General features: G+C 39.8%; 1 protein-coding gene across 1 annotated transcript in view; it reads right to left on the bottom strand.

Moving 5' to 3' along the window:
* The window catches only part of LOC140233062 (TBC1 domain family member 31-like), a 33,588-nt gene that overhangs the window by 2,319 nt on the left and 15,258 nt on the right, over positions 1 to 16,011 (bottom strand). Inside the window, exons 10-22 of the mRNA XM_072313181.1 lie at positions 14,996 to 15,142; positions 14,271 to 14,404; positions 13,524 to 13,657; positions 12,370 to 12,549; positions 11,187 to 11,366; positions 10,601 to 10,806; positions 9,332 to 9,467; positions 8,417 to 8,509; positions 7,001 to 7,141; positions 4,163 to 4,279; positions 2,482 to 2,559; positions 1,430 to 1,514; positions 17 to 94 (exon numbers count right to left, since the gene is read on the bottom strand). Coding sequence (XP_072169282.1) covers positions 17 to 94; positions 1,430 to 1,514; positions 2,482 to 2,559; positions 4,163 to 4,279; positions 7,001 to 7,141; positions 8,417 to 8,509; positions 9,332 to 9,467; positions 10,601 to 10,806; positions 11,187 to 11,366; positions 12,370 to 12,549; positions 13,524 to 13,657; positions 14,271 to 14,404; positions 14,996 to 15,142 — 1,709 coding nt within the window. The remainder of the gene's footprint in view (positions 1 to 16; positions 95 to 1,429; positions 1,515 to 2,481; positions 2,560 to 4,162; positions 4,280 to 7,000; positions 7,142 to 8,416; positions 8,510 to 9,331; positions 9,468 to 10,600; positions 10,807 to 11,186; positions 11,367 to 12,369; positions 12,550 to 13,523; positions 13,658 to 14,270; positions 14,405 to 14,995; positions 15,143 to 16,011) is intronic.

Raw genomic sequence — 16,011 nt, forward strand, 5'->3', positions numbered from 1 at the left:
AGTAGTAATGTCTTACTTGGAACATCCTCCTCTGTCGGCGAGTCCATGTCATTCAAAACTTGTCCTTGGATGACTCTGGATGCTTTCACTTCATCTGCAAGTAAACATGAGATTCTTAAAGTTGAAGGGATAGTACAGTATTGGTAGAGATGAGAATTGGGCTTTTAACCTTTTGCGAGATACCAAGAAAACACGATAAAGTACAGAGCATACAATTTTAAAAGTTTATTTGATGAAAATCGGGTTTGGAATGACTGAAACATCCAAAAACAAAGTAAAACAAAGCGATTGTAATAAAGTGTGGGTCCCACACTTTATTAGAATCGCTCTTTTTGGATATCTCGGCCATTTCAAAACTAATTTTCATCAAATAAACGTTGAATTCCTCATAGAATTACATGCTCTTTCATATTTCATAAAAGGTTTCTCATTATTTCCCCAAAAAATGTTAGACACCTGAAATTAGGTCTCGACCAAAACTGTACGACCCCTTTAATGACTGAAGCTTGGAACTCATGAAGCTGTAAGTCACAGGTTCTCTCTTGAAGCGATTTTGCTAGTAAGAAGCCCTTGGCTGGCGATTATACATTTGAATCTTGAAACCCTTATCTGCTTGGTTGCAGCTACAGTTGTATATGAATGAGATTTTCATTTTACAGCACTATAAGGGTAAGCAGACTGCCACTGAGTTGATTCAGTTACCTGGTTAAATCTGGAATTGGTTCACAAAAAGAGAGCATTATACAGTGCACTCCTGTAAAAACGAACACGTTTATAACAAAATTCTGATTACAATGAAGTAAAAATTCAGGCAGCAACATTATCCACTCTATGTTTTATATTGTGTGTTTGGTTATAACGAAATTCCTATATAACGAGAGAAAACTGCCTGTATCAAGGACTTCGTTATTACAGGAGTCCACTGTATGATCTTTCTGGAGGGTCTCACAGTCCAGAAAATGGGGCAAAGTTGGTGCTGCAAAGGCTTCAACTGGCCAAAATTGGACATGAATATTGACACATTTTTTTTTTTTTTTGGCACACTCGGATAAAGCTAACCAAAGCAAAGATTCAGATGCAAGTATTTACCGTGGCAAGATGGACACATCTGAACATTTTAAAGGCAATGTGCTCAAACTTGAACAGATAAACAATATGGATCAAGTTGTCATTGCAGCAATCTGTAATTAGCCAATTAAGGATTACCAGAGAAAAAAAAACAAACAAACAAACAGACACAGAGTTAAAGCAGAACCTTCCATACATCAATACATCATGGAAACAAAAAGTCTGGCAATTGCAATACTCAACAATCCGATATGCAGAGGGCAACGACAAAGCATTTGCTTTGTGTGCTTTCAATCAGCCATTTATGTGATATGCTGCCTTCATTAAAAATAGTGTTGAATGACATATACAAGCAACACACCTGATGTCCTGTAATGCGTGTATCCCGCCTGATGACGTGATTTCAGGGTCTCGTACTGACTGCTGATATGGGCTGCATGGTCTCGCTGCAGGATTCAAAGAAATACAAGGAACTCCAAGATGAAAGAGCAAAACTTTGGAACGCCCCACTTCTTTCTACTCCATCAATCCTTAGGCATGACGTACATCTGTATACAGATTAAACCATCTCTCTCTTTCCATATGTACATAATATATCGTCGCTGGGGCGACAAGACCTTGTATCTACAAAATGTCATATTTTAAGGAGAGCCAAAAAACATGGTGGCCAAAGCACTGTGGCCAATGGGATAGCCTTTCCTTTGACATGCCATGGTGGCTTCATTTTTGGAGTAAGACAGTTGAGATTTGGACAGGACATCACTTTAACCCATGATTTGACCATTACTCCAAAAAAATCATTTTCACCAAAATTGCAGATACAAGGTCTTGTCACCCCATCGACGATATACTATTACCTTCTCTCTCCATATCATGTATATGCCACTATCTTCTTTCTCCATATGTATACATATCTCTCTATCTACCCATCCATCTTGCTTCCTTTCCGCCCTACTATCTTTCCCTGAGTAATCCTAAAAAAAAATACATTGGTTCTCCAAGATACCTATCAGAATGTCTGATCACCCACACTCGGGAAGCACCATTAGTAGACACTGCTTCAGAGTTTATATGCATTGAGGATAATGAATTGTGAGAGAAAAGCTGAATAGAATTTCAGCATTAGTGATTCCACAACAAACTCTTCGTTCTACCATCATACAATGTACCGAAACATGCTCAGGGGGATAAAATGGTCAATGCACAAATGAGTTCACACAAACACACTGTAAATATTTTCATTTACCTATCCCGGCTGTTGTGTCTGAAAAAAAAAAAAAAAAATGAGTGAATATTCATAGAGGTTTGTACATGCAGAAATAAAAACTGCTAACCAAAAACATCACCTCATAGTCTTCTTATTGTAATGTAGATGACAATACCCCAGGGTGTGAACAAATGCAGTGTACTAACCTTGGCAGCTGCCAGCCTTTGAAGGGTTGACTGAACTTCTGTTTCCACTCTCCTATTCTCCTCATTTAAACGATTTATCTACATCAAAAACAAGGAAAAAGTAAGCCATCTTGTGACTCATGAGTTTTGTTGCAGAATAACAATGGACAGATAATCATGGCATATTTATTCTCTGACAGACTGAGTAAAGAAAACTCAAGACAGGTTTATTTCACAAGCTAGATCGATGAGATGGTCAACTAACTTTGCAAATCACCAAGTATGTGACAAACCGTGTGACTGAAATTAAGGGCTACATTCTTCACGATTTTTGGTCACTGTTTTGTTTGCATTTATCTGTGTGACTACACAATTATTTCATTACTTACATTCTAAAACAATTTTTTTCTTGTTTTTAATTATTTTTTTTTTCTTAGTACCTCTTTCTGTACATACAGTCTTTGATGAATCTGAACATTAGATGCTGTACCCTAACAAACTTTGGAAGTGAACGTGAATTCCAGTTTGCGGCATGACCATTCTTTTGATTCCCTGCACAAATTTCAAGCAGCTTCCACATAGAGTACTGAAGTGATGATGTCACAGTCTTTTCTTCAAGCATGGTTAGCAACCATTGTGTTCACAGATATTTGGGCTATGTGAGGTTGTTTAGAACCAGTTTCCATGGCAATGAATGGCTCTGATGTCACACTTTGCTACTGTTTCAAGTTGCTACCAATTCCAAATGGCAACACTAAATGAGGAGTGGAATGGCTCTGATGTCACACTTTGCTACTGTTTCAAGTTGCTACCAATTCCAAATGACAACACTAAATGAGGAGTGGAATGGCTCTGATGTCACACTTTGCTACTGTTTCAAGTTGCTACCAATTCCAAATGGCAACACTAAATGAGGAGTGGAATGGCTCTGATGGCACACTTTGCTACTGTTTCAAGTTGCTACCAATTCCAAATGGCAACACTAAATGAGGAGTGGAATGGCTCTGATGTCACACTTTGCTACTGTTTCAAGTTGCTACCAATTCCAAATGGCAACACTAAATGAGGAGTGGAATGGCTCTGATGTCACACTTTGCTACTGTTTCAAGTTGCTACCAATTCCAAATGGCAACACTAAATGAGGAGTGGAATGGCTCTGATGTCACACTTTGCTACTGTTTCAAGTTGCTACCAATTCCAAATGGCAACACTAAATGAGGAGTGGAATGGCTCTGATGTCACACTTTGCTACTGTTTCAAGTTGCTACCAATTCCAAATGGCAACACTAAATGAGGAGTGGAATGGCTCTGATGGCACACTTTGCTACTGTTTCAAGTTGCTACCAATTCCAAATGGCAACACTAAATGAGGAGTGGAATGGCTCTGATGTCACACTTTGCTACTGTTTCAAGTTGCTACCAATTCCAAATGGCAACACTAAATGAGGAGTGGAATGGCTCTGATGTCACACTTTGCTACTGTTTCAAGTTGCTACCAATTCCAAATGGCAACACTAAATGAGGAGTGGAATGGCTCTGATGTCACACTTTGCTACTGTTTCAAGTTGCTACCAATTCCAAATGGCAACACTAAATGAGGAGTGGAATGACTCTGATGTCACACTTTGCTACTGTTTCAAGTTGCTACCAATTCCAAATGTTGCCATGGCAACACTAAATGAGGAGTGGCTGCATCCTTTACCTCCGCATCCCTCAGTCCCTTCTCCAGTTCATCCAGTCTCCTCCGCACCTCCTGGTCCCTCTTGGCCGTGGCATCGGCCAGAGAGAGGTTTGCTCGGGCGACGTCAGACTGCACAGACTGCAAAAATGGGCAGGGGAGAGAGGGGAAAGAGAGAATGAAAAGAAAGCATGCACCCTCCCATGCATCATGCCATTTCCTTTGGTCAAAATGTGTTCAACCACTTCGAAGTTACTCATTTGAAAGCTAGAAAGCTCTAGAGATATATCAAAGGATCCTCCACTGAAATACAATAACTGCATATTAAAGGGACTGTACAGTACTGGTACAGGTGAAGATTCATGTTTTGAACATTCCTATAAAAGTGAGATAATGAGAAACCTCTTATGAAATATGAAAGAACATGTAATTTTAAGAAGGACTCAACATTTATTTGATGAAAATTGGTTTTCAAATGGCCGAGATATCCAAAAACAAGGAAAAGTAGAAATTACGCGGTGCGTAATATATGTCCCCGCCGGAAGTAGCATTTTGTAGCAAATGTACAATACAGGTCAAAAATCAAGGTCAAAGGTAAAATAAGTCAAAGGTCAAAATTCTGTGTAGAAGTTTTGAAGCCCTCACCTAATGCCATCACATAAAGCAAACGGAATCGAAATCGGGTTAGAAATGTCGAAGGAGTAGCATTTTGTAGCAAAATGTACAATACAGGTCAAAAATCAAGGTCAAAGGTCAAAGAAGTCAAAGGTCAAAATTCTATGTAGAAGTTTTGAAGCCCTCACCTAGTGCCATCACATAAAGCAAACGGAATCGAAATCGGGTTAGAAATGGTGAAGGAGTAGCATTTTGTAGCAAAATGTACAATACAGGTCAAAAATCAAGGTCAAAGGTCAAAGAAGTCAAAGGTCAAAATTCTATGTAGAAGTTTTGAAGCCCTCACCTAGTACCATCACATAAAGCAAACGGAATCGAAATCGGGGTAGAAATGGCGAAGGAGTAACATTTTGTAGCAAAATGTACAATACAGGTCAAAAATCAAGGTCAAAGGTCAAAGAAGTCAAAGGTCAAAATTCTGTGTAGAAGTTTTGAAGCCCTCACCTAATGCCATCACATAAAGCAAACGGAATCGAAATCGGGTTAGAAATGGCGAAGGAGTAGCATTTTGTAGCAAAATGTACAATACAGGTCAAAAATCAAGGTCAAAGGTCAAAGAAGTCAAAGGTCAAAATTCTATGTAGAAGTTTTGAAGCCCTCACCTAGTGCCATCACATAAAGCAAACGGAATCGAAATCGGGTTAGAAATGGTGAAGGAGTAGCATTTTGTAGCAAAATGTACAATACAGGTCAAAAATCAAGGTCAAAGGTCAAAGAAGTCAAAGGTCAAAATTCTATGTAGAAGTTTTGAAGCCCTCACCTAGTACCATCACATAAAGCAAACGGAATCGAAATCGGGGTAGAAATGGCGAAGGAGTAACATTTTGTAGCAAAATGTACAATACAGGTCAAAAATCAAGGTCAAAGGTCAAAGAAGTCAAAGGTCAAAATTCTGTGTAGAAGTTTTGAAGCCCTCACCTAATGCCATCACATAAAGCAAACGGAATCGAAATCGGGTTAGAAATGGCGAAGGAGTAGCATTTTGTAGCAAAATGTACAATACAGGTCAAAAATCAAGGTCAAAGGTCAAAGAAGTCAAAGGTCAAAATTCTGTGTAGAAGCTTTGAAGCCCTCACCTAGTGCCATCATATAAAGCAAACGGAATCGAAATCGGGTTAGAAATGGCGAAGGAGTAGCATTTTGTAGCAAAATGTACAATATAGGTCAAAGGTCAAGGTCAAAGGTCACGACTGAAATTCTGTGTAGAAGTTTCAAAGCTCCCATGTAGTGCTATCATATAAAGCAAACAGAATCAAAATTGGCTCATAAATGACAGAGAAGTAGCACATTGAAGATTTTGATCACACACGGACGCACACACGGACACACGGACACACACACATACGGAGCCCGTTTCATAGTCCCCTGCTCGAACTCGTTCGGCGGGGACAAAAAAGTGATAATAATAAAAGGCGACAGGCCACGCCTTTTATTAGGATCTCTTTGTTTCACCTTGTTTTTGGATATCTCGGCCATTTCAAAACCGATTTTCATCTAATAAACTTTTGATACCCCTTAGAATTGCATGCTCTTTGACATCTCATAGAGTGGTTTGTGAATATCTTGTAAAATGTTAAAAGCTAAATCCTCACATCGACCAGAACTGTACACACCCTTTAATCCTTCTGAGTGCTGATTGGCACAAGAGACCCATAGCGTTGTACACACCCTTGGAACAGAAAGGGTTAACAAGATGGCAAGAGTGAAAAGCATGTGACAACATTCGACCCACAGTAAGAAAATCCACAAAAGCAAATACTGGCATTGTATCGTCTATACCTCCTGAAAATGGATGGCTTGTCTATCATAGCAAAACAGAAATGTGTGCTTGGATCAAACTGATCCATGATTGAAAACTTCATATTCTAATGTCCAAAAGTTATCTCTAGATTCATTTGTGCAATTATGTGATCTTAAAGATCTTAAAGACACAAGTTCCTTTCTCTCCAGACCTTTCCTAAAAGGAATTGAGCCTACACTGCCTTCCTTCCCACTAGCTGGATTTGGATACCAGCTACACTTCTAGTTTGACCCTGTAATGGGCCCACAGCCAACCTGGGGTGGCACATCATGTGATCTCTATCACTCCTAAATACTATTAAAAATCATGACAGAGCCCCCGCCCCGCCCTGTGGACCAAAAATGGACTCGCAAATGATGAGCACAAATTCCGCTCTGGAGCATCACCTTTCTGGCCGAGTGCAGCTGGTCCATCTCGCGGTCCTCCGCCCTGCTCTGATGCTGCTCCTCCATCTCTTCCCTCTTTCTCCGCATCTCCTGCTCTGCCCGGTGCTGGAAATTGGAGGATGCTGCTGTGCGTGCCAGTTCCTGTCAGACAAGGTCAGTAAGACATTACAAACGGACCTCATCACAATTATTTTTTGATCTCCTAACATTCAACTTCCACAGGTGTGGGATACCAAGAGTAGAGGCAATAAGTTCTTGCTTATGTAAAATCATTCATTGTTTGCAACAACACTGATATGGTATTCATAGTACTTGTACTGCTTCAACTGACAAGAGCTAGTCTAATACAGTGGACTCCCGTTACAACAAAGTCCTCGGGACCGGCAGCTTTCTTTCATTATATCGAAATTCTGTTATAACTGAACAAATACGCAGTAAAAACATAAAGAGTGGATAATGTTACAGCCTGAATTTTTACTTCGTTGTAACGGGAATTTTTTTTTTTTTTAAACTGTGTTCGTTATACCAGGAGTGTACTGTATCATTATACAGTTGTAGTAAACGACCATCCTTATCACGACTTAAAATATCATCAACACCACTACCAAATCACCAGTATGATATTCATTATTATGTCATTGCCACTATCATTGGCCTAATCACCAATGTAAGCATATCAACAGCAACTTAATCACCATCACTGTCACAATTTTTATCATCATCATCATGAACCAGATACCTATCATTACTGTCAAAGTGGAATTTTTTTTCACAAATGATTTTTCGCGATCAGCAAGGTAAAATATTTTTTGAGTGTTTTTAAAACCACGGAATTGGGAAGATGAATTATTAATATCAGAAGCACAAATAATTGTGTGCTTTTTATTTTTGCTCTAGTTTGATGTGGCTTCAAATGCGTGAAAATTTTCCACTTTTACAGTATCATTATCACTCCTCATCATCATCGGAATCCTAAACACCACCTCTATCATAATATTCACTGTTATCATCTTCCCATCTTTACAAAGAGTCTTTAAAGGGGATGGCTAGTAACCGATCAGTGGGAATCAGTGGGAATGCTGAGGGATGATTGTTCCAATCCTTGTGGGATTCATTTAAGAGTACATTATATATCTACTGTTGTGTGAAAATTATTTGCTTCAGAACGGTCTCATATTCAAGTAATGTGCAGATTAATGCCCCGTCACTGACCAGGCACGCTAACCTGGAAACATTAAACTGCACATTACTTGAATATGAGACCATTCTGAAGCAAATAATTTTCACACAACAATAGATATATAATGTACTCTTAAATGAATCCCACAAGGTTTGGAACAATCATCCTCCAGCATTCCCACTGATTCCCACTGATCAGTTACTAGCCATCCCCTTTAATACTATAAGGAGTCCTACCTGCTCTAAAAGCCTCTTCTGAGCCTCCAGTTCCATCCTCCTAATCTCAATGTCCTCCATGGCTGACTGGGTCTCCTGCTCTCTTAACATGCTCTGAAAACAAACACACAAGCAAACTATGAAGATTATCTAAAACTAGCACACATATAATAAACAAATAAACAAAAATCAATATCAGTACATACACATATTTACACTGTGAAAGAATAAAATAGTACATTCTTAATAATAGTCCTTGACAGAGAAGCTTAAATGTCAAATACTTCTCATTAGACGCATTATTTACCATTTGCAGATGAAACGAAAACCCAGCTTTAGTGCTTCAAAATAGTTATAAAATGTGAGTTAGGGATAGAAACAACCAATGTAAAAATTTGAATCAGTAGAATCAATGCTAAGTATTGTTAAATATACCAAATGTGAATAATAATTATAATAAAATTATTTCTAGAACAAACCATCTACAGTTATGGTTTATTGAGAAAAAATAGTGATATCTCCTTATATTCTAGGCTTCATTGCAATTTTTTTTTAAGGTAGGATGTTCTGTGATACAACTGACCCACACATATGCATCAAATGTGATAATTAAGATTTTGCAGCAATGAGGGAATGTACAAAGTGACAGCTAGCATATTCTAACATAGGAATACTTGCTCTGAAGGTTAACATGTCCCTGGATTTGGTGGCACCTACTCAATTTACTCAATTTGGAAGAAAACATCAGCGTAAAGTTCAGATCATGTGACTGCCGTATGGCCAATGGGCAATTTATCATAGTACACCATGCAACATGATTCAACATCCTGTGTCACATTACGATGCTCACAAAGAAAAAGATGAAGAAAGAAGGACCATCCTCAACCTGCTGATATGAGTGGACAACCGTGTCCAGTTTGGACACTTCCTACCTACCTTTCTTGTGATCTCGTCATCCAGTCTCCGTAGCTGGGTCTCCTGCTGTGTCTGCTGTTGGTGGATGAACCTCTTCTGAGCTCCGTCCAGCAGCTGTAACTCTTTCATCCTCAGCTCACGCTTCATGGCCTGCAGTCTGGTGGGAGCAGGGGGTCGAGTCTGTTCTCAGCTATTTTTTTTTCTTTGCTTTTACATTAGTATAAGCCTTTTTAGATGTCTAGCATTTTAATAATAATAATAATAATACATACAATTTCTATAGCGCCGTTCTCCACTTTGATTAAATGCTCAAGGCGCTTTACAATAGGTACATCAAAGCGAACAGATTGAAAATACAAGTACATCACAGTAATAGAAGAAGATGAAGAAGCTTTTAGCAAAGCATTTTAAAAATCTAGAATTCTATTTTACATAGAGAAAGCACTTTATTGTGTGGTTGTAGAAGATGATGGGATGGAGACTAAGGGAAATGAAAACTTTGAATCATTCTGGAATCTAGGAGCTTTTTGTTTATTTCTTTCTTTCTTTTTAACATTTTGTTGAAGTCCTTACCTGCAAAGCAAAGTCTACTTGTAGAAGATGAAAAAAAAAAAAACAAACAAACAAAAACTACCGCAATGAGACTCCTCTTGCTCAGTAGCCACCAGTATCTAAGAATGATACTGTCTGAAGAGACATCATTGGCGTTGCCCTGGAGGGGCTTCCTAATACCTCCTGTACAAAGGTCTGTGAAACGACAGCCAGTCCAGCCTAATCAACATCAACAGCATATAAGTATGAAGGAAATTTTCTTTTTCCTTTTTTTTATTGTTCTCGAAAAGAGTGCAGTTACAGAGGGTTTTTTTTTTTTCCTGTTTCTCTCCGTGAATGAGATTGTATGCTCAATCTCTATCACTGTGATCACCAAGTGAAAAAAGGAGCTAGAGGCTAATGAATTATGAATAAGACCAAGAGAAAATGAAAGGGAGATGAAGCTTTAGGTATTACTCAAACATCATCATGTCACTGCCATGAACTGGCTTCAGCTCAGTGGTAGTGCCACTGTCCTGTAAGCAGTTCGTGACGAGGATTCAAATCCTGGGCTAGTTCCTTCTTTTTCCCTTGGTGTTCATAACAATGCAGATTGAGATTACAATCTCATTTACAAAGAGAAACAGCACAAAAGAGTAAAAACACGTATAACTGTTGGTGTAGTTGTGCTGCAAAAGGTGATCTTCAGAGCATGGGTCCTTCCATGATCTGAAGTTTCCTGCAGTGCCCTCACCCTACCTGATTCTCTGGTCCACCAGTTTCTGCTCCTCCTCTGCCATAAGAGTCCGCCTCTGCTCCTCGGCTTCTTGGAGGAGCCCCTGCTGCCGGTACCAGTTCTCCTCCTGGGCCCGCCTCCTGCCCAGCTCCGCCTGGAGCTCTGCCGCCGCCTGCCTCTGATGGAGGTACTCCAGCTCATCCTGCCGGATACGCTCTCTCTCCTGGGCCTGGAGGGAGGGGGTTGGGGTGCAGGGTGGGAACCAAGAAGGAGGAGAGAGGAGGTCAAGAAGGAAGGAAAGAATGGGATCACTGTAAAATATTTACTTCTTGCTTACAGTATTGCGCTCACTATTGTTCCCATGGAATATTCCTTGGGCATCACAGCTAGCATTACTACATACAGTCAAACCTATCTTGTTTATAGTGGCCACCTGCTGTATATGACCACTAAACACAATTCTCTCTGAGAGAAAAGGCAAGTTAAAGAGCCTGTCTACAGTGGCCACCTATCTATAATGGCCACTTTTCCGTCTCCCTTGGGTGGCCGCTATCGACAGGTTTGACTGTTCTGTGACTTCAAAGAATCACAAATACATGTTGTGCCAACCTGGTAGTCGACGATAAATTTGGGGTACTTGTTGAAGACGGGATACTGCCCCCGGGTGAGCGGGTGGAGATCTTCCAGCAAATTCTTGGGGTGGACGTCGTCAGGGGTCCCCTCCTGGATGCGGTATGCCTCCAAGATCACTGCATTTATGTCGACAGCATTGCGATGGTGGAAGAAATACTGTGGTATTGAGTGGAGGTAACAAAAATTACAACATTTTTCATTGGTTTTGAATTTATTAGAACACTGATTTACAACTATGCATATTATATCAAAGACCATTATTTTCTCTTTACCTTGATGTACAGTTTTCCATACTTTATTTCTCCTTGGGTGTCAGTGATATCAATTTAAAGTTAACTCTTCATGTGCCACGTTTGCACGTCCGCCTCAGTCGACGGCTTGCCAACTTCGCATATTCTGCTCAACAAACAGAGCCGCCAAAACCGATCGATAAATTGCTAATCCCGCGGCACAATCAAAGCGTTTCTCGCGCTTTTGTTCCTCTCACATACGGCTTGCATTCTATGTGGTGATTGACTATCAAGCGGTGTTCCTAACTAGATTTGCGTGTACATTCTAAGTTTCTGTCACTATTTTATGTGAAAAAGTCATGCCTTTACAGTAATGTAGCAACTGGTAATTCAAAAGAAAAATTGAAAATAGAATTGTTATACATTGTATATGGAAGCAAAGTTTGGCATTCCTCTTTAACTTTGCTCACTATTATGTCCAGCTTAACAGAAATTTGTAGAAGTAATACAAATTGGAAAAACAGAATTCTTTCTCAAAGCATGACTACAACCTTCGTGTCTCAGAATAACGTGGCACACAGGGGGTTTCCACCATGGCACATAAAGAGTTAAGAGAGCACAGGTGAGTGAACATACATGAAATAACCTCCAGCACAAAGAGTGACATGACATTTGCTACTGTGACAGCTGCTTCAGTTTTTTCTCCAAGGACCTATGGTAAGGGTTAGGGTTGTGATAGGTTTTTAAGTTCAGTTTGATGTGAGGATTAGGATTAAGGTTAGGGTTATGTTTGTGGGTAGAATTTATGTTTGGCTTAGCATGCAGATATTTCATGGGAGCAATTGTCACAGGAGCAAATGTCATGGAACCAGCATAAACAGCTTTCATGGACTGCATTATGCGACTGGCGAACATGGGTCAAACCTCACCTTGAAGTCATCCTTGTTTGTGCATGCCAGCAAGGCACCCCTGGAACCGATGAGGTAGGCCACCACGAGGAGGAGGAGGAACGAGGGGTGGTTGGTGAAGACGTGGTCAAACACTTTTAGCCACTCCTCCTTTGTCATCACCTCAGAGAAAAGGGTCTGCATTACTGGCCATGCATACAGCTACATGGGGGAAAAAATAATGGTGCACATTTTATCTTATCATAGTCATATTTCCCAGTATACACAATGTACCTTATTTGATGAATCCTCGATCCTGATTGGTTGAAATCAAGGGCATAAATTCAACAACTGCCTGTATCCTCATAGTATCCGAGCTGCCCCATAGTGCCAAACTGCCCATGACACTAAAATGCCCTCTTTTTGGGCATGTACGTGGATGTGTGTACACATACTCCAAACGCTTGGCTTCCATAGCATGTGAGGCAACCTGTGCCCGATGCAACTGCAATGTAAACGTCTATGGCAGCACCTGATGTATGAACTTGCTAGTATAATCGTGATCGACAGAGTAAATATTCTTTTAATTCTATTCGGTACATAGAACAGATATAGACTACATGTACGATGTACATTCATTCAGGGCATTGTTAATATCGCTGCTTTCAGGATCGCAACTCTATGCTATGACCTTGGGCAAAGGCAACAATACAAACAATGCACCTGAAGGAGGTCCATGTCTGTATACCACATAGACTAACCACACACTTAAAAAGTTTAAAATTCTTTCTATATCTATCAGTACACGGATGTGCAGTTGCCCAACTGGTGGTTTGGTTATTCCATCAGAATTGGTACATATTTGGCCCATGTGTTTGAAAACTAGTCATATTCACATGTTGCCATTGTAGTATGTATTTTCATACTTATTGGTAGTATAATTGGACACATTTAGGCACTGTTCACACAAGTTAGCAGGTAAGATAACAACAGCATACATATCTACAGGCCAGCAAAGATGACTACAGCCTCAATGCATCTGCAATAATTTTCAAAGTTGATAAATACCATTATACATCAAATGTGTCTCACAGTACACAAGCACTAAGACATGAGCTACCAAACAATGTTGCGATGAATGAAATGCTCGTATACGTAGTGTATGTGATATTTCTTCCCTTTTGATGACGACGTACCTGCGAGGTGACTCCATACAAGACAAAGTGCTCCAGCAGCTTTCTGTCGTGGCAGGCGAGGACATTCTCCACCATGCCCAGGACGTTGATCGGAGGGTTGGGGAAGTACTCAAACCAGTGCTGACACCAATTGACTGCAAAAGTAGAGTGGAGGTGTTGGTGTGACACGTAAAGATAAAATGGATTCATATGTATTCATTACTGAGGTTTGTTGGGCATTTAAACATTCACAAAATGAAATACAAATGCACAGTCTTGCTCACCTTCGTTACAAAAATGAATGCCATGCAATTAATGTACATATCTAAATCAAACTTCGTAAACATCAAAGTTTATGAAGCAGTAAAGAAAAGCAACATAATTAAAGACATATTACAGTTTATTATATTTGCACATTGTCTATCTCTCTGAAAGTTTGAAAAATCAGTAATATACACGTATCAAAAAACAAAAAACAGAGACCCAAGAAAAAAATAGTCTCTGGCAGTTCGAATATCAATAGCATAAGCAAAATTTGGCGCAGACATTTGTCACACTTCAGCAATGGGAAAATAAAGCAATTCAAGAGGTAGTCTCAAATCACCATAAGCTAAACATTTTATCCCATCAAATGTGGGCAATTGCATGGAGTTACACATGTTTGATGAAATGTGCTGTGAATGGCTATGGCAGGACAATAAATTTCTTTCGGCTGAAAATGACCGCTCCTTCTCAGTTTGGCCAGACGGGGGGACTGGCAGTTCTCACCAAGGATGGTTGCTATGACTTCAAAGCAGACCAGCTGGTTGTTCTGGAAGAGCTTGATGAACGGGAAAGCAAGGAGAGGCAAATAATCCATCTCACCAAAGATGGCTGACCAGTGGGCCAGACCAGACAGTGTCCTGAAAAAAAAACAGAAGAAGGTGCGTTAGTGTTGCAGTTTGGGAATGCAAACAGTAAGAAAGTGAGATATTTTGGCACCACTATTCAATGGAAGTTTCTCTTAATCATAAAGTTATTTATGCTAAAAGCATCATTACAAAGGTACAGAGCAGTGAAAATTTGACAATTATGACATTGCAAAATTACAGCATTAGCATGTCACAAGTCAGTGCAAATAACCATCCATAATACCACTGAGTTTGGCATCCTCTAAACAGTCACTATGATCATTTGGCTGTCATGACACTTGAATTTTACTCATTTAACTTTCTTAATGAAATATCATCTATCTAATAATCTGAATTGTCTAAACAATTTTACTCAAAAAACAACAAACAGAATACATCCTTTACATTTAAAAAAGGATTATATAAATCTCATCTTGTTGACAAAAGCCCACACGAAACTTGCAAGATCAATATGGTTTACAATGGGGGAAAGTCGAGTACATAAATAATGGACATAAAAAGTGTTTTTTTATGTCTCTTTGCCTGATGCTATCCTCTCTAAAGATCAAATCCCATCCACACAGTGCTGTCGACCCTCCTTACCTCTGTAAGACCCGCAGGAGTTTCCTGCTCTTGATGGGGTAGTCTTCGTGGACCTTGGCCCAGGCGATGTGGCTGCCCTTGTCGACCAGAGTGCTGAAGGCTGCATGGTTCTCGGGCAGTCTGAGGATGGAGCGCCAGATGAACATTCTGTAGCAGAGAGCAAAGAAAGTTGAATCCTGGAGTGCTCCACAGTGGATCAGCTTCTCATATTCTGGTGCAATATTATTCAATAACCATTAGACATGTGGTACATTGATAAATCTGTACTTTGCAACTAATTGACAAATTGCCGTACATCGACATAAATAAGCACTGAATTGATCAGTGTTTTAGAAGTAGCCATGATAAAAAATCATGGGCGTATATACTCGAGCGGGATTCGAACCTACGACCTCCTGATCACCGGACAGGGGTCATCTCCACTAGACCACCAAGCTTTCGCTTGACAGCAAGTGTTGGTTCTAATCCTTATAGCATGCAGCAGGTACTGCTTTATTATTCAAATTCATGAAATTCTTCCGTCAAGATTAGAACGGATTAGAACCAACACTTGTTGTCGGGCGAAAGCTCTGTGGTCTAGTGGAGATGACGCCTGTCCAGTGATCAGGAGGTCGTAGGTTCGAATCCTGCTCAAATATTATGTACGCCCATGATTTCTTATCATGGCTACTACTAAAACACTGATCAATTCAGTGCTTATTTACGTCGATGTAGGGCAATTTGTCAATCAGTTGCATTGAAAACACCTCGACGGAAGAATTTCATGAATTTGAATAAATCTGTACTTCTATACAAAACATTACTTGATATAATTTGTTCTAAGTAGTGCTCTGAGACAGGTACATGTAACTTCTGGTTATCATTACCCCTTTGAATCATTCTGATTATTTTTTGTTGCTTATAGTTATTTATGAAATTTCCATTTTTATTTTACATCGTCCACCATTGTGTCTTATGCATGGACCCCTTTGAAAATAAGTCATCTACTTAAAGTGCTGTCCACCCTGTGAATGGAA

The sequence above is a fragment of the Diadema setosum genome, chromosome 9 (genome assembly GCF_964275005.1).
Source record: "Diadema setosum chromosome 9, eeDiaSeto1, whole genome shotgun sequence".
Taxonomy (NCBI): Eukaryota; Metazoa; Echinodermata; class Echinoidea; order Diadematoida; family Diadematidae; genus Diadema; species Diadema setosum.